The following is a 20,001-nucleotide window of genomic DNA, read 5'->3' as shown; positions in this document are numbered from 1 at the left end:
CTGCATTTAGTTTGGAACAAAAAAAGGCGATAATTCTGCAACTTTATCACCTTGATTCTCTAACTTGCTTTCCCTTTCTCGAGTACAAATCCCTATTGGAAATGTTGAACTATTTAATTTATCCTAAAGTCCATGTCTATGTCTATTACTTGGAAACTTATGAAACCTGTTTTCTTACATTACAGATAGAAAACTGGAAGGTCAAGGAAAATGGTAAGTGTCAGACCACAGAGTTTTCAGGAGATCAGTCATACAAATCAGTACATGTCCGCAAGAAGTTCCATTGCACAATGAATCTTTAATACTGAAAATTACAGAAATGATTGAGATGTTCTGGTTGGCTATTACGTAGGTGGTCTTTATCCCAACTGTATTGCTGCGATTTGACAAAAAGGACACCCATTTTCATTTCACTCAATTTCTCCTATTGCCTCATTACAGAGAAGAATGATCCACAATACAGAGGCGGCTCTGGTCCAGGTTGGTGAGGACCACTGCCCATTCATTTGGTGATGCCAAAACAAGTGACCATGTGAGAAGCATTGTCCATTGCTGTGCTCCTCCCTTTACTGCCACTGTGAATGAACTGTTAACATGCCAGAATTCACACTTGTTCATGATGCATTCTCTCTTCTGCCTCCTACAGTTAACAGTGATATCTGACTGGTCTCAGCTGCCAAGGAAGTAACTCGACAACAAAGCTCTTCTTCCCCCTCTAATGGAGAAGCTGCAGACCCCTTAATGGATGACATAGTAAGGCTGCCTCCAGATCACATTTTATTACAAGCTTGTCATGCAGAATAGTAATATTTTACAAGTGACTGATCCAACAATGAGGAGTGGAAATGAAAAGGGAGGAGCATCAGCCATGATGCAGGAGCAAACACCAGATCAGCAATGAACTTCTTGAGTGGTGGAACGTGCTTAAAATAAGCGACTCCTACTCAGTATACATTCTAATAATGCTCCATAGAATACTTTAGGAAGGCCTGAATGAGATGAGGTTTACTAGGATATTGAAATGCAGGGACAGTGTGAAGTAACAATGGACTTATTTGCCAGGGCCTCCTGACTGAGGGCCATCTCCTGTGACTTTACTGATGATTACCTCCCTTAGCCATTGAGACAATGTCATTTAGTGAAGCACATACAGTGTGTTTGCTGTGTATGTAGCTGGCACATAGGCTCTGTCGATCTTACACCTGCACTATTATTATACAGCAGCATGTCCACCCTCTTGAATGAACACTATTGGCTACCTAGCTTTGTGTCTGTGTTAATAGACAAGGCAAGACATAAGTACAGTGAACATTTATATTCTGGTTAAATGCAAGGCAGAGATGCTGAGATATTGAAGTGGGCCCAAAGTTAGTGAGTGATAACAGAGTAAACGAGGAGCCTGGAAATGAACCCTGGTTGACTCCATGCATTGGGTGTCTGACTCTGCAATGTGCCCTGGCAGCAGTATTGTACTGAAAGGTGCTGGTGCATTCCAAAGTGCAGAACAACCCTGCAAGTGGTTTGAGGACATGATATGAAGGTATGGTGAGGCTGGTATGTGTCAGATGCCAGCATCCATGTGCGGGCTTCTCTGCAGTCTCTGCCTATACGGGTTGCCTGGTGTCCAAGACGGATGTCCTGAGGGGCAAGCAGTGAGATGGAGTTGTAAGGTAACCATTCTGCCTTTTATACCAGGAATTCTCAGCATCTAGTTTGTGACTGAGAGTGGGAGAATGGGAAACTGCATAGCTGAGGCCAGCTCATGTAATAATATGTTAATGCATGCAAATTGCCTCTCCCCACTCATTAGCAAGAATCTTGTCTCAGCAATGAACACTTGGTTGGAAAGTGAGGCTTTTTAGTTTTGATCTTAAGAAGTACTTCAATGGCCATTGCATGCAATTTTCTTAACTTCCTTCCCAATGTCCACATCATTCAGTGTCTGAGAAAATACTGCCCAGGATCTATGCTTACTGGTATGGGTGGATGTAGTTCTGCTCATCTATTTTTGCTTTGGTGAATCGGGATCCCAGGAATTTCAGAACCAGAGCCTATCTTTGGGTAGCAGTAACTGATTGCCTGAATACCAACTGCACAAACTGTAGAGAATGGCACTGTTGTTACTCTCTCCCAATGTGATGAACACAACATCTTGTCAAAACCTAAGCACATTACAAAAATGAGTCAAACAGTCTTTATTTTCAATAACTTTCACATTCAGAAAAAACAAATGAAAGACATAAATGGATGAAAAATTACAATTTTTGAAAGCTCATACATCAAAATGGAAGCATGAAGACAAAAATGTTTGTACTCCTGATTGGTATTCACAAAGGTACCTGCATATGAGATGTTCGTTGAACTAGTGGTGATGTATTAACAGTGGCTATTACAAAACACAGGGATTGTTATTTCCACAGTAAATGAAATGTGACATGGTTCACCATAATTGGCTGAACACTTGACGAAACAGTTTTACTTAATTTTATTGAGTTGAACCTTCCACGAGTTTGAAAATACCAGATTGCAAATTTATAAAATGACAATTGTCAAAGTCTAATGTTAAGATACCTGTATGCAAAGAACTAATGTATGTTAACAAATACAGGATTTTCTGAAGAAACTCAGCATGTTTGGCAGACTCTGTGGAGAGAAAACAGAGTAAATGATTTGAGTTCAGTGACCCTTCTTCAGAATACTCCACAGATGCTGCCAGATCTCCTGAGTTCCTCCAGCAAATTGTTTCAGATTTCCAGCATCTGCAGTTTGTTTTAAGATAGTAATGAACATAGTTTGAATGATCAGAAAAGTGAATGTTCACTTTCCTAGTTTATGACATTACCCAAATTCTTTTAACACAAATCACACATAAACGTGTGCAATTCCATTGTCACTTATTTCTTCCACAAAGATCTAAAACAATGTTCTGTGTCTTAACTCAGTATTTACATTTTCACTTGATAAAATCAAGTCCTAAACATCTAACCTCACACTTCCTTGTAAAGGTGTAAGCTGTATATTATATCAGTACCAGGGAAACTGAACAATCAACTGAACAATCCTTGCTCCTAAACAGTAACATGAGTGGAAACTCTTCATTATTTAAGACAAGACACAAGCAACTTATGAATTGACAGTGTTTTACAATAATGAAATGCATTTTTTTCAGATGTGATATTAGAAAAATCGCTACTACCATTAATCTTTAAAAAAATAAATTCAGGAATGTGCGCTTTGCTGACTGGGCAAAACATTTATTGCCCATTCCTTTATGATGATGATCCGTTTGCCATGATCTATATAAAACAGCAACTTGCCTGCTGACTCCTGAATGCCTGCTCACCAGCTACAAGACACAAGTCAGGAGTGTCTTGGAATACTCCCAACTCGTTTGGGTGGGATGCAGCTCCAACAGCACTAAAGAGCTTTACCATTTCAGAGAAAGCTGCCCACTTGATTGGCACCTAATCACAACCTTCAACATTCCCTTCCTGCACCACTAATGCACAATGGCAGCAGTGTGTACCATCTACAAGACACAATGTGCCAACTCATCAAGGTTCCTTTAACAGTACCATTCAAATGACCAACTTTAACTGACTAGGACAGGGTAGCAGATGTGCATGGGAATAATATTATTTGTTAGTTTCCTTCCAAGTTATACACCATGTTGATTCTTCACTGTCCCTGAGTCCAGACCCTGGAACTCCCTTCCAAACAGCACTGTGGGTGCATCTACCCCTCACAGCCTATAGCAATTGAAGAAGGAGGATCACCATTCCCAAAGGCAATTAGGAATGGGCAATAAATGGTGATTTTGTCAGCAACGCCCATATTCCATGAACAAATAGAAACAAGAACATTGCTTCAGCATCACACTGTAGGAAGGATCTGAAAGTATTAGAAAGGTTGCAGAGAAAAATTCACAAGAATGCTTCCAGGTTGAGAAAATTTGATTACCTAGAAAGATTGGAGAAGTTAGGGTGCTGAGAAAATTGACAAATGAATTTATGAAGATGTTCAAAATCAGAAGTGATCCTAACAGGTCAGGTACGGTCACATTATTCTTAATAATGGAAGAATTGAGAATCAGAGGGCAAAGATTTAGAAAGAAGCAAAAGAAGCAATAGCTACATGGGGAGTAATATTTTTACACAGTGAGTGATTAGGATCTGGAACTCATTGCCTCATTGTGCAGAGTCATTCAAAAATGAGTTGGATCACTAATTGCAGGGCTATGGGGAGAAAGCACAAGTTTCAAAGTTGAATTGCTCCTTCAGGGGATTAGCACAAACACAATGGAGCGACTGGCTTTCTTCTATGTTATTATCAATATTGTATAATTAACTACAATAAACGTCAGTTTTCATGAATATGTAGATTCTGAATCCCAGTAAAAATAAAAAATTATAAAATAGTGAAGAGAGTTGTGCTGAATTGGTGAAGTCAACTATAAGGTTGCCAGTTTTCACATTGACACGATTTTTAAATAATTTTCTGTTTAAATTTTGCATAATTTTCCTAAATGCACCTCTGTTTTGCCACCATTTACTACTGTTTCCCATTTCATTTGGGAATCTGAGACAGTCTGACCCACTGAACTGGTCTCTGTGGCTTAACAATTTACATCTGTGAGAAGCTATTGATTGCAAAAGGTATTGAGCACAAAACTGAATTGTCTGACCCGACTGACCTTTGCTGATTGTTTATGCTCTGAGTTTTCCCTTACCCAGTTTCATTTAACCTTATTGACAAAATAGCAGGAAGTATCCATGCAGGGATCAATCTAGGAACCCATGAGTGGCAAAAACTTGCTCAGTAATGAAAAACAACCTAAAGATGATACTTAAGACACAAGTTCACGTCTGTGGTTTGTGTTTGCTAGAGCAAATAGGCCATTTAATACTGAAAATGTTGATGTCATAACGTAATTTTCTTCCAAGTTAACTGAGCTTCCAAACAGAACTGTCGAAAGAGTGATTATTGCCAAGTTATTTGTGCTATTTATTTAGTAAACATATTTTAATGCTCACATCATCAACTAATAATCTAGCTGAATAAATGTTATTTCCATATTCAATAAAAAATGATTGTGTGTAAAATGAATGTACCTTTTTTGAATTTTAACAAAGGTAATTTACATGGTGGGTCTATAAAATCCACTTTCCCCAAGTACCTACCTAGACTATGGCTTAATAATACGTATTCAGTGCCAGTTACTGTTAATAATACTGTAAGTCTCATTTCAGCCAATGGACATGAAGCGTGTTAAAATAGCACAGAATGAAAGTTTTCTTTATTGAATTGTTCTGACTAACTTGAGTAGTACATGTGCCACATTTATATTGAAGTGAAAAGAGAATGGCTGTGGAAAGTGAAGCCAGTAAACTTGTACGCTTTGTAAATAGCATATTATGGACGATATAAAGTTTAACATCAATGAAATATCTCTCCAAAGAAATGTTAATTCTTTAATTGAACTAACTATAAACACAATAGTCAAAATATTCTATTGTTTTATACTACAATGCAGGCAACCAAGAATTTATGTCAATTTTATAAGTTATTTCATTAAATCAGGGATGTGCGCATTACCAATATATCCTGTTGCTAATATCTGGGAGGACTGTTCAGTCAAAATAGGAGGGCAGTTATGGGTTAACCACATTGTTACAGGTTTTGTTTCACATACAGATTAGATTGTAGAGCAAATTTTCCTCCCTAAAGGACAAAAATCAGATTGGTTTTTACAACACTCACCATTTACCATTACTGACACTGGTTTCCTTATTCCAAGTCTCCTCATCAACAAAATTTAATTCCCAGATGCCATTTGAACACATCCCTTCAGACTGCTAGTTCAGTAGCATGACCGCTATACCTTTCCTTAATGACAATGCTGTGCAATATCTGAGGTAAAGGACACTTGTTCTTTGTGTAGGGCAAATGCATATTGCCAACCCACAACAGCAGGGTTAATACTAAGTGGAGACCTGGTTCCTAGCTCCATATAAACAGGAGATCGGGTTGAAGTCATTCATGTTTTATCCAGCTTTCTACATCTGTTACTCACATACCAACATTGGTAGAAAGCCGGGAGGTCTCGTTTAAGCCATCGATTCACTACATGCAAAGACTATCACTGAAAGGGACAACCAAAAAAAAAAAGCATATTTCACAGGGTCTGTTCACTGAGATAAATAAACCTTGGACTTGACAACATCTTGAATCTCTCAACCTTCCAATCCATGTTGTACATTTTGCTTTATTTAACCATGGGATGTGGGTGTTGTTGGCTGGGCCATCATTTATCACCCATCCATAGTTGCCCTTGAGAAGGTAATGGTGAGCTGCCTTTGTGAACTGCTGCAGTCCACTTGGTGCAGGTACATGCACAATGCTGTCATTGAAAATAAAACAATTTGGTGGAAATTGTTTCAGGAGATGTCCTGTTCAGACAGTGCCTTGGAGAGATGTGGAAAGGTGGAGTCAGGTTTTGTGGAAGTGATATATGATCTGCCATCGGGTATGAAAATGGAAGGCAAATGGGTTTCCCCACTTTTCCGTTTGTGGCCAATTAAGTGGCTCCTCCAGTCAGGCCTGCGCCACATGAAGGCCCCAAGCTGGTACTGTGTCTGGAGGATAAGGCCAGCAACCTTGAAGGCAGGTCTTATTTGACAGGTCGGAGTGGTGTGTGTGTGTGTGTGTGTGTGTGTGTGGAAGGCTAGGGCCATGTAGAGTCCAGTGATGGAAGAGAAGTTTGTTGAGGGCATACAATGCTGGGGAAGTGCCACTGACACTTGCCGGCCCCTTCATGGCCCATAGTGAGCCCTAGAATGCAACACTCTCATGTTACCTTCACCCCATGTCAGGGTGGGCCAGTATTCCATCTGCTGCTGGCTTAATAGGGAAGGCATTATCACTTTAACCACCTCTTTTTACCTATTCCTATTTTAGAAAGAATAACTTGGAGGGCAACCTTCTGTTAAGTATGCCTAGAAGTTAAGAAAGATTTTGCACAAATATTTCAATTTTCCAATTTGAGTTTTCAAATTAGATTGTGGCTTGGCTATTTAGTTCCCTCAGCAGTCCTATGAATTAAAATGTTAATACCAGGAAGCTATTTATGCTTTCCGATTAGCTCCCAAATGTCTGTTGTTCAGTACTGAAAATAATGTTGATCACAGAGATTCTCAGTTCCATTTCCCTTTGTGAGTGCGTCAGTCCTTAGTATACCACAAAGTCAATTTCAGGAGGCCGAAGGAACCTAATGTTAATCTGCTAAATCCGTATCGTCTTTGAATTGCAATGGTTTAGGTGTTTCTTCTCAAACTCTGTGGAGTTTTATGGGCAGAATTTTCCGTACTATTGGAATAATGTCCAGAATCTACACTTGATTGACTGCTTTGCACATCATCTTCTTCATTAAGTATTTTCCCACCAGATGTGGTTTCATTCTTGTTTGACTTTGAACCATCAGTTTTAGTTGAATTTGGTAATATCGAAGGAATTTCAGACTGTGAGACAATGGAGAGCTTGTCCCAGTGCTCTTCACGCAGGTCCTCCTTAGTCAGTGTTCCAAGCATCGGTTGTTGGGATGGCTCAGTCAAGTACTGAAAAATTAAGAATATACTACTATTAATATTAGTTTGGATCATCTATTGATCATTTTAACTGCAAGTGCTAAATTAGCACGATTTGGAGTCTTGTCAAATTCAACGACAGATCCCACAAGTTCCCTCCCTAAAGATTTTGTTATTTTGTGCTGACGTGCCAATCAGCCCAAGCACCTATAATTTGTAATTTTATCCCCCCCTCATCCACACCTTCCCCATCCCCTAAGTCCACTGCCATGGTTCGAGAGCAAACTGCAGTCTGACACTGAAAGCTTCAGAAGAACATTACAATTGAGCAGACAAAGGAAGCACATGGTGAGGACAGTGCAGGGGAGAGAGAGAGAGAGAGAGAGAGAGAGACAGAGAGAGAGAGAGAGAGAGAGAGAGAGAGAGAGAACCTGCACAGTTACCGCCTTTGCTGTTTGAATTTGTGTATTGCTGGACATCGGAGTACATCTGGGAAAATTAACAAACAGTAAAATTCACAACGAATCTTGGAGGAACTGTTGGGCGAAGTTCACAGCACAGAATCAGATAAGTTAATCATTGTTTTAAGTCTGTCCAAGAGAAAGGCTGCAGTAGTGAGTATAGTGGATTCTTTCTTGATTATATGTTTTTGGAGAAAAGTCTCTTGATTAAACTTAAAATATAAGCCTTGGCTATTAATTTAACCTGAGGCAGTGTTTGTAGAGGAATAAGACAGTGTTATTTTCTGGGTCTGTAGATTGTGAAGGAGCAAAAATGGCCGTTGCAGTGATATGTACTTCTTGTCAGATGTGGGAGTTTAAAGTGAGTTTATGGGTTACTGCGGATTATATCTGCCATAAATGCTGTTGGATGTGAATCTTATCAGATCGAGTGGATTGGTTGGAGAGACAAATAGAAACGATGAGGAATTTGCAACAGCAACAGTATGTGATGGATGGCAGTTATAGGAAGGGGGAAAGTCTCAGATACAGTCACATAGATGGGTTAACTCCAGGAAGGGTAAAAGAGGTAGGCACCTAGGGCAGGAGTCTTTTGTGGATATACCCATTTCAAACAGATATGCTGTTTTGGAAAATGTAGGGGGTGATGGATTCTCAGGGACAGCCAAGTTTCTAGTATAGAGTCTGGCTCTAATGCAATGAGGGGTACATCGGCTTCCAAGAGATCAACTGTGATAGGGGATTCCGTAGTCCGAGGTACAGACAGACATTTCTGTGGCCAGCAGAGAAAAAGCAGAATGGTGTGTTGTTTCTCTGGTGCCAGGATCAAGGATGTCTCAGAGAGGGTGCAGAATGTTCTCACGGGGGAGAGGGCCGAGCAGGACGTCATTGTCCACATTGGAACCAATGACATTGGAAGGGAAAAGGTTGAGACTCTGAAGGGAGATTACAGAGAGTTAGGCAGAAATTTAAAAAGGAGGTCCTCAAGAGTAGTAATATCTGGATTACTCCCAGTGCTATGAGCTAGTGAGGGCAGGAATAGATAGACAATAGACAATAGGTGCAGGAGTAAGCCATTCTCCTCTTCAAGCCTGCACTACCATTCAATATGATCATTGCTGATCATCGTTAATCGGTATCCTGTTCCTGCCTTATCTCCATAACCCTTGATTCCACTATCTTTAAGAGCTCTATCCAACTCTTTCTTAAATGAATCCAGAGACTGGGCCTCCACTGCCCTCTGGGGCAGAGCATTCCACACAGCCACCACTCTCTGGGTGAAGACGTTTCTCCTCATATCTCTCCTAAATGGTCTACCCCGTATTTTTAAGCTGTGTCCTCTAGTTCGGCACTCACCCATCAGCGGAAACATGTTTCCTGCCTCTAGAGTGTCCAATCCTTTAATAATCTTTTATGTCTCAATCAGATCCCCTCTCAGTCTTCTAAACTCAAGGGTATACAAGCCCAGTCGCTCTCCAGTCTTTCAGCATAAGGTAGTCCCGCCATTCCAGGAATTGACCTCGTGAACCTACGCTGCACTCCCTCAATAGCCAGAATGTCTTTTCTCAAATTTGGAGACCAGAACTGCACACAATACTCCAGGTGTGGTCTCACCAGTGCCCTGTACAGCTGCAGAAGAATCTCTTTGCTTCTACACTCAATCCCTCTTGTTATGAAGGCCAGCATGCTATTAGCCTTCCTCATTACTTGCTGTACCTGCATACTTACCTTCATTGACTGGTGTACACGAACACCCAGATCTCTCTGTACTGCCCCTTTACCTAACTTGATTCCATTTAGGTAGCAATCTGCCTTCCTGTTCTTGCCACCAAAGTGGATAACCATACATTTATCCACATTAAACTGCATCTGCCATGCATCTGACCACTCACCTAACCTGTCCAGGTCACCCTGTAATCTCCTAACATCCTCCTCACATTTCACCCTGCCACCCAGCTTAGTATCATCAGCAAGTTTGCTAATGTTATTACTAATACCATCTTCTATATCATTAATAGAGCAGATGAATGCATGGCTGAGGAGCTGGTGTATGGGAGAAGGATTCGCATTTTGGATCATTGGAATCTCTTTAGGGGTAGAAGTGACCTGTACAAGGACGGATTGCACCTAAATTGGAAGGGGACTAATATACTGGCAGGGAAATTTGCTAGAACTGCTTGGGAGGATTTAAACTAGGTGGGGGAAACCCAGGGAGATAGTGAGGAAAGACATCGATCTGAGACGGGTACAGCTGAGAACAGAAGTGAGTCAAACAGTCAAGGCAGGCAGGGACAGGGTAGGACTAATAAATTAAATTGCATTTATTTCAATGCAAGGGGCCTAACAGGGAAGGCAAATGAACTCAGGGCATGGTTAGGAACATGGGACTGGGATATCATAGCAATTACAGAAACATGGCTCAGGAATAGGCAGGGCTGGCAGCTTAATGTTCCAGGATACAAATGCTACAGGAAGGATAGAAAGGGAGGCAAGAGAGGAGGGGGAGTGGCATTTTTGATAAGGGATAGCATGACAACTGTGCTGAGGGAGGATATACCTGGAAATACATCCAGGGAAGTTATTTGGGTGGGACTGAGAAATAAGAAAGGGATGATCACCTTATTGGGATTGTATTATAGACCCCCCACCCCCCCCACCCCCTCCGAATAGTCAAGAGGGAAATTGAGAAACAAACTTGTAAGGAGATCTCAGCTATCTGTAAGAATAATAGGGTAGTTATTGAAGGAGATTTTAACTTTCCAAACATCGACTAGGACTGCCATAGTGTTAAAGGTTTAGATAGAGAGGAATTTCTTAAGTGTGTATAGGACAATTTTCTGATTCAGTATATGAATGTACCTACTAGAGAAGGTGCAAAACTTGACCTACTGTTGGGAAATAAGGCAGGGCAGGTGACTGAGGTGTCAGTGGGGAGCACTTTGGGGCCAGCGACCATATTCTATTCGTTTTCAAATAGTGATGGAAAAGGATAGAACTAAAAGTTGAAGTTCTAAATTGGAGAAAGGCCAATTTTGACGGTATTAGGCAAGAACTTTTGAAAGCTGATTGGAGGCAGATGTTTGCAGGTAAAGGGACGGCTGGAAAATGGGAAGCCTTCAGAAATGAGATAACAAGAATCCAGAGAAAGTATATTCCTGTCAGGGTGAAAGGGAAGGCTGGTAGGGATAGGGGATGCTGGATGACTAAAGAAATTGAGGTTTTGGTTAAGAAAAAGAAGGAAGCATATGTCAGGCATAGACAGGTAGATCGAGTGAATCCTTAGAAGAGTATAAAGAAAGTAGGAGTATACTTAAGAGGGAAATCAGGAGGGCAAAACGGGGACATGAGATAGCTTTGGCAAATAGAATTAAGGAGAATCCAAAGGACAAAAGGGTAACTAGGGAGAGAATAGCACCCCTCAAAGATCAGCAAGGCAGCCTTTGTGTGGAGCCACAGAAAATGGGGGAGATACTAAATGAATATTTTGCATCAGTATTTACTGTGGAAAAGGATATGGAAGATATAGATAATAGGGAAATAGATGGTAACATCTTGCAAAATGTCCAGATTACAGAGGAGGAAGTGCTGGATGTCTTAAAATGGTTAAAAGTGGATAAATCCCCAGGACCTGATCAGGTGTACCCTAGAACTCTGTGGGAAGCTAGTGAAGTGATTGCTGGGCCTCTTGCTGAGATATTTGTATCATCGATAGTCACAGGTGAGGTGCCAGAAGACTGGAGGTTGGCAAACGTGGTGCCACTGTTAAAGAAGGGTGGTAAGGACAAGCCAGGGAACTATAAACCGGTGAGCCTGACCTCGGTGGTGGGCAAGTTGTTGGAGGGAATCCTGAGGGAATCATGGAATACAGGGAGAACTAGCCATTTGGATACAGAACTGGCTCAAAGGTAGAAGACAGAGGGTGGTGGTGGAGGGTTGTTTTTCAGACTGGAAAGGCAAGGACTGATTCGGAATAGTTAACATGGCTATATGCATGGGAAATCATGTCTCACAAACTAGATTTGAGTTTTTTGAAGAAGTAACAAAGAAGATTGATGAGGGCGGAGCGGTAGATGTGATCTATATGGACTTCAGTAAGGCGTTCGACAAGGTTCCCTATGGGAGACTGATTAGCAAGGTTAGATCTCATGGAATACAGGGAGAACTAGCCATTTGGATACAGAACTGGCTCAAAGGTAGAAGACAGAGGGTGGTGGTGGAGGGTTGTTTTTCAGACTGGAGGCTTGTGACCAGTGGAGTGCCACAAGAGGCCTTGGAGTGCAGGTTCATAGCTCCTTGAAAGTGGAATCGCAGGTAGATAGGATAGTGAAGGCGGCGTTTGGTATGCTTTCCTTTATTCGTCAGAGTATTGAGTACAGGAGTTGGGAGGTCATGTTGTGGCTATACAGGACATTGGTTAGGCTATTGTTGGAATATTGCATGCAATTCTGGTCTCCTTCCTATTGGAAAGTTGTTGCGAAACTTGGAAGGATTCAGAAAAGATTGACAAGGATGTTGCCAGGGTTGGAGGATCTGAGCTACAGGGAGAGGCTGAACAGGCTGGGGCTGTTTTCCCTGGAGCGTCGGAGGTTGAGGGGTGACCTTATAGAGGTTCACAAAATTATGAGGGGCATGGATAGGAAAAATAGACAAAGTCATTTCCCTGGGGTCGGGGAGTCCAGAATTAGAGGGCATAGGTTTAGGGTGAGAGGGGAAAGATATAAAAGAGACCTAAGGGGCAACATTTTCACAAAGAGGGTGGTATGTGTATGGAATGAGCTGCCAGAGGATGTGGTGGAGGCTGGTACAATTGCAACATTTAAGAGGCATTTGGATGGGTATATTAATAGGAAGGGTTTGGAGGGATATGGGCCGGGTGCTAGCAGGTGGGACTAGATTGGGTTGGGATATCTAGTCAGCATGGACGGGTTGGACCAAAGGGTCTGTTACCATGCTGTACATCTCTATGACTCTAATTCAAAGATTACTGAACATAAAGATAGCTATTTACTCCATCCAGAACCTGCCACCAGGAGATCTGTTACAGTTAAGTAGTACAATTAAAAAGTTGTCTGTATAGCGGGCTGATAAAAGAAGACAACAAGCCAGCCAAGGCGATGTTAGACAACCAAAATCACCTGGGGAGGCAATGGCCTAGTGGTATTATTACTAGAATATTAATTCAGAAGCTCAGCTAATGTTCTGGGGACATGGGTTCAAATCGCACCCTGGCAGATGGTGATTTGAATTCAATTTTTAAAAAATCAGGAAGTAAGGTTTTAGCGATGACCATGAAGCCATTGTAGAAAAATTCCATCTGGTTTGTCAATGTCATTTAGGGAAGGAAATCTGTCATCCTTACCTGGTCTGGCCTATTTGTGATTCTTGACCCTGAGTTAAATGGTTGATGCTGGACTGCCCTCTGGGTCATTAGGAGTGGGCAATAAATGCTGGCCGAGCCAGAACCACCCTCATCCCATGAGTGAAGAAAGGAAAAAAAGGGGCGTGGTCAAAAAGGCCGTTTCGAGATGCGTTTTAAGGAAGGAAAGTAAAGTGGAGAATTTCTGCAAGACAATTCCTGATCTTAAGGCCTAGGCAGCTGAAAGCCCAATTATCAATAGATGAAACAATTAAATTATGGGACACTGAAGAGGATGGAACTAAAGAAGTTGAGATAATTCAGAGAACTTTTGTGTTGGAGGGGATTACAGAATTAGGGAGGGGCCAGCATGGACAGCCTTGAAAACAAGGACAAGAATTTAAAATCAAGATACTGATTAATCAAGAGCCAGAGAACATCAGCACAGGAGGCATGGGTGAATGGGATTTGGTGCAAGTTAGGGCGAGGACAGCAGAATGTTTGACAATCTCAAGTTTATAAAGGGGAGAATGTTGGAGGCTGGTCAGGAATGCAATCTGAAGGTACTCAGTATTTGACACATAGAAAATTCAAGGTCGTTACAGTATCATCAATGCAAGCTGAAGAGCTGATGTTGTTGAAAGCAAGTAATTCAAATCCATTACCATGGTATGGCACATTCATAATTGCAATGTGGGTACATGGGAGCTTGAACACACATTTGTGAATGATGGTTATCATGTATTGAAATTTACCATCAACTTCCTCAATGTTGTACTTTTCCAATCAGTCCCCAATTCTGTAATCTTTACATAACATACATAAAACTATTATTTGTAAACCCAATTCAAAAACTGACAACACTATAATAACCTCCCATGAGGAGGTTGAACAGTTCATCAACTTCACCAACGCATTCTATCCTGACCTTAAATTCACCTGGATTATCTCTGACACCTTCCTCCCCTTCCTGGACCTCCCCATCTCCATCAACGGTGACTGACTCAACACTGACATTTTCTACAAACCCATCGACTCCCACAGCTACCTGGATCACAACTCCTCCCACCATGACTCCTGCAAAAATACTATCCCTTATTCCAAATTCCTCCACCTCTGCCGCATCTGCTCCCAGGACGACCAATTCCACCACAGAACATAACAGGAGGCCTCCTTCATTAAAGACCACAAATTCCCCTCCCACGTGGTTGATAATGCCAGTCTTCACCTTCCACCTCACCAACCTCCACATACTTCGCATTATCCTCTGCTATTTCCGCCACCTACAAACGGACCCCACCACCAGAAATATATTTCCCTCCCCATCCCTATCTGCTTTCCGAAAAGAACGTTCCCTCCACGACTACCTCGTCAGGTCCACAGTCCCCAACAACCCATCCTCCCCTCCCGGCACCTTCCCCTGACACCGCAGGAATTGCAAAACCTGCGCCCACACCTCCATCCAAGGCCCCAGAGGAACCTTCCATATCCATCAAAGTTTCACCTGCACTTCCACATGCCATTTACTGTATCTATGCTCCCGGTGCAATCCCCTCTCCATTGGAGAGGCAGAATTGCACAGCACTTCAGAGTACATCTCCAGGACACCTGCACCAACCAACTCCACCGCCCTGTGGCTGAACATTTCAACTCCCACTCCCACTCCGCCAAGGACATGCAGGTCCTGGGCCTCCTCCATCGCCACTCCCTCACCACTCGATGCCTGGAGGAAGAAGACCTCATATTCCACCTCAGGACCCTCCACCGCCATGGCACCAGTGTAGATTTCACCAGTTTCCTCATTTCCCCTCCCCCATCTTATCCCAGTTCCACCCTTCCAGCTCAGCACTGCCCTCATGACCTGTCCATCTTCCTTCCCAACCATCTACTCCACCCTCTTCTCCGACCTATCACCCTTACCCCCACCTATTGCACTCTCAGCTACCTTCCCCCTCCCTTCCATTTATCTCTCCACCCCTGAGGCTCCCACCTCATTCTTGATGAAGGGCTTTTGCCCAAAATGTTGATTTCCTGCTCCTTGGATGTTTCCTGACCTTCTATGCACTTTCAACACCACACTCTCGACTCTGATCTCCAGTATCTGCAAGTCCTCACTTTCGCCTAATACTAACATCAATCTCTAAAGTATGTGATTTCACTGTCTGGATCACTGGCTACAAATTAATATTGCTAAACAAGCAGCCAAAAGCGTTGAAGTATAAGGTAAATGTGGAGTAGTTTAAAGATATTCTGGTTTATGAATAAATAACATTGCCTGCTAATTGTAATCATCACAGGAGCTTTTTCAATTAAGGGCCTTGCTTTCAATATATAATGCCACACAAAAAAAATCAGTCAAAAATATTACTGTTTATCAACTGAAGAGGAGAATTTACAGATTATTTTAAATGACAGAAAGTGAAACCTAATTTCTTGCTAATTTTTCTCCTTTTCTTTAGATCACCCTGAGACACAATGTCATTCCTTATCTAAGTTAATTGGGAGTTAGTAGGTATGCAAGGCTGGGTTGAGGTGATGCTCCATTTTTTTTGTTTTCTTGTTAGTAATGCGTGGCTGGCCCTAATGGCTGACTAAGATCATGGCTAAGACCACGCATTTCCTGTCACAGAAATTTTGGGGACTTCTCTGTATGATGTAAAGCTTGTGAGTTATACATATTTTAACATTATTTGTTTTAGAGCTTGGATTTTGAACTCATGGCATGTGGAGTTTGGTCTATGTGTATGAGGGGGTTTAATGGTTAATTTGTCAGTATTTCTGGAGCCATGTTTTCTTAAGAGACCCTGGGAGTAATAATAAGGATTTGTTTGCATTGGCTGAATTTTCTGAGCAGCCAGAGTAATCATAGAGGAGCATTGGCTTGCTTTCTGTGAAAAAGATCAGAATTATTTTTTGCTTACATGGGAAAAAACCCATAGCTATTGGAAAAGCTGTTGTTTTTCAGTTTGTAGAGATCCTGCTATAAGTTAGATATTTGAGTCAGCTTCTCTTGAAGAAAGGAAGCAGTTTAAAACTGTTAAGAGGTAGCTTGCTTCAGTATAAAGACTTTAGTTTGAAAGTTCTAGATCAAAAGTATTTGGTTAAAACCCTAGATGACTTATTCAAGGTATAGAAAGTCTCAGCTTAGTTGGAATAATTAGGAAATAGGCTACCAAACTCTCAAGACTACGTTAAGTTGAACTTGTAGATACAGTACAGAATGAACTTCTTTCGTGGTTAAGCACTGTAACATGATGGAATTGCATTTTTACTATGTTTCAAAATCTTTCAAATTCTGTTATATGTAAATAGCTTTAATAATTCTGTTTTATCTTCCCTTTTTCACATAATAAACTTTCTATCTGTTGTGAAAACCAGAAATGTGCACCCCATATTTCCATGAAAGACCAGTTCCTTAAATAAAAATAAAATTATGATCCATCAAGCCAGTTTTTTTAGTCTGGGATCTGACTTGTTCAGTAATAAAATCAGCTGGGATCATAACATCTGCAACACTATGTGGCCAAACAGTAGTCAATTAAACATTCTCAATGTACTAAAATAAAATAAAAACAGATAAAAAAGTAGTCATACCTCTCTTATGTGTACTGGGAGACTGTAGGAAGGATACATTAAATACTTAATAGCTTTGCGAGCATAGATCACAAAGAAGAAACAGCCCAATGTTACCACCAAAACAGCAAGCAGTGTTACAAAAAGGATCTGTGCCATTGCCAAAGCTCTTCTCCGAGCTGCAGACAAAAGAAAAACATGCTTTGTTGTATGTAGATGAGTAAAACAAGAAATCAACACTGCTAATACTGCAACATGCCAACTACAGCTGAGCTGCTAACTGTATCTTGGACTCCCTGTAGTTTGGGTTGTGACCTCAGACAATGAAACAAGGTCAGGATTCTCTAAGTATTGGTCCCATTTCCAAAACAGACCATAGCTATTATCCTCAAGTTATTGTATCTTCTTTGTAATTGGATACATCACTAGTTCAGTGTTCAGCTCAGCGGTTCAATACTAGGATAGGGTAAATACTAGGAATAAAGAGTGAGTGGAGATAAACACAAGGCTGCAGGGCTGGTGTAGGAGAGAGGGCTTCAGATTTGTGGATCATTGGGATACCTTCTGGGGTAGGTAGGACCTGTACAAGAAAAATAGGTTGCGCCTGAATTGGAGGGGCATCAATATCCTGGGTGGGAGGTTTACTAGAGCTCTTTGGGAGGATTTAAACTAAATTGGCAGGAGGGTGGGAACCTGAGCTATGGATCAGATGATGGATTAGGTAGTGGATAGTCAGATACAGCATGCAGAGAGTCTGTGAGGAAGGACAGGCACTTGATAGGGCAAAGGTGCAGTCAGTGTAATGGGTTGAAGTGTGTCTATTTTAATGCAAGATGTATCGAGAATGAGGGTGATGAACTCAGAGCACGGTTCAGTACTTGGAACTATGATGTTGTGGCCATTATGGATACTTGGATATCACAGCAATGGTTGTTGGATGTTCCAGGATTTAGATGTTTCAAAAGAAATGGGCGAGAGGTAAAAGAGGTGAGGAGTGGCATTGCTAATCACAGCTGTAGAAAAGGAGATCATTGAGGAGGGTTTGTTGACAGAGTCAGTATAGGTGGAAGTCAAAAACAGTAAAGAGCAGCCACTTTAATGGAAGGTTTCTATAGGCCCGCCAATAGCAACAGAAACAGGAAGGAGTGGTTTGGGATGCAGATTTTGTAAAGGTGCAGAAGTAACAGGGTTGTTGTCATGGGTAATGTTAACTTCCCTAATATTGACTGGAACCTACTTAGTTCTAATAGTTTGGATGGAGCAGTTTTTGTCAGGTGTGTCTAGGAAGGGTTCCTGGCACAATATGTAGATAGGCCAACTAGCCAGGAGGCCATATTGGATTTGGTGCTTGTCAATGAACATGCCAGGTGTCAGATCTCTCAGTGGGAGAGCACTTTGGTGATAGTGATCAAAAACTCCATGACCTTTACTATAGTCATGGAGAAGGATAGCAGCAGACGATATGGGAAAGTGTTTAATTGGGGGAGGGTGAATTACAATGCTATTAGGCAGGAACTGGTATGCCTAAATTAGGAACAGATGTTCTCAGGGAAATACACAACAAAAATGTAGAGGTTGTTTAGGCAGCACTTGCTGATAGTAACGGACAGGTTTGTCCCAGGGAGGCAAGGAAGGGATGATAGGTTGAAAGACCCTTGGGTGATAAGGGATGTGGAACATCTAGTCTAGAGGAAGAAGGAAGCTTACTTAAGGTTGAGGAGGCAAGGATCAGACAGGGCTTTAGAGGGTTACAAGATAGCCAGAAAGGAACTAAAGAATGGAATTAGGAGAGCTAGAAGGGGGAATGAGAAAGCTCTAGTGGGTAGGATTAAGGCAAACTCTAAGGCATTCTACACTTACGTGAGGAACAAGAGGATGGCCAGGGTGAGGGTAGGGCCGATCAGGTGTAGTAGAAGGAACGTGTACCCAGAATAGGAGGACATAGGGGAGGTCCTTGATGAATACTTTGCTTCAGTATTCACGACTGAGAGGGACCTTGATGTTTCTGAGGACAGCATGAAACAGACTGATATGCTTGAACAGGTGAATGTTAGGAAGGAGGGTGTGCTGAAAATTTTGAAAAACATAAGGATAGATAAATCCCCTTGGGCTAGACAGGATATACCCAAGGATACTACAGAAAGTGAAGGAAGAGATTGTTGCACCTTTGGTGATGATCTTTGTGTTCTCACTGTTCACTGGAGTCGTGCCAGACGATGGGAGGGTGACAAACGTTATTCCCTTGTTCAAGAAAACGAATAGGGATAATCCTGGGACTTACAGACCAGTCAGTTTTACATCAGCAGTGGGCAAAGTATTGGAGAGGATTCCGAGAGACAGGATTTATGATTACTTGGAAAGCCATTGTTTGATTAGAGATAAATTTAAAAACCACACAACATCCAGATACAATCCAACAGATTTATATTGAAGTAGTGGCTTTCAGAGCACTCCTCCCTCGTCTTGAGAATGTGACTGAAAAGAAGTTCAGGGATTTACATAATAATGAACTGAAACCTGCAACCCATTCTGTAAGATGAAAGACTTACCAGCAATCTAGGTTTGTTCAATATATAATTTTAATTACATAACACTGTAATCTTTTGCTATAAATTCTGTGTCTGATAATCCTTGCCCACTAGTTACCTGATGAAGGAGCTGCGCTTTGATAGCTAGTGCTTCCAAATAAACCTGTTGGACTATAACCTGGTGCTGTGTGATTTGTAACTTTGCCCACTCCAGTCCAACACCACACCTCCACATCATGATTACAGAGAGTCAGCATAGCTTTATGAGGGGCAGATCATGCCTCACAAAACTTAGTGAATTCTTTGAGGATGTGACAAAACACGTTGATGAAGGTAGAGCAGTGGATGTGGTGTACATGGATTTGAGCAAGGTGTTTGATAAGGTTCCCTATGGTAGGCTCATTCAGAAAGTAAGGAGGTAAGGGATACAGGGAAATCTGAGCTGTCTGGAGACAGAATTGGCTGGCCCATGGAAGACAAAGAGAGGTGGTGGGCGGAAA

General features: G+C 41.7%; 1 protein-coding gene across 2 annotated transcripts in view; it reads right to left on the bottom strand.

Annotated features, from left to right (window-relative positions):
- Positions 1–2,171: 2,171 nt before the first annotated feature.
- LOC140486423 (interleukin-10 receptor subunit beta-like) overlaps positions 2,172–20,001 on the bottom strand; it is a 64,609-nt gene continuing 46,779 nt past the window's right edge. For both annotated transcript variants that reach the window (XM_072585534.1, XM_072585533.1), the window contains 2 exons: positions 16,995–17,152; positions 2,172–7,613 (listed from right to left, as the gene is read on the bottom strand). In XM_072585534.1, the coding sequence (XP_072441635.1) occupies positions 7,314–7,613; positions 16,995–17,152 (458 nt within the window). In that variant the 3' untranslated portion in view covers positions 2,172–7,313. The remainder of the gene's footprint in view (positions 7,614–16,994; positions 17,153–20,001) is intronic.

This window comes from Chiloscyllium punctatum, chromosome 15, assembly GCF_047496795.1.
Source record: "Chiloscyllium punctatum isolate Juve2018m chromosome 15, sChiPun1.3, whole genome shotgun sequence".
In the NCBI taxonomy this organism is placed as follows: domain Eukaryota; kingdom Metazoa; phylum Chordata; class Chondrichthyes; order Orectolobiformes; family Hemiscylliidae; genus Chiloscyllium; species Chiloscyllium punctatum.
Note: the sequence above shows the minus strand (reverse complement) of the source record. Positions and strands in the feature narration are given on the sequence as shown.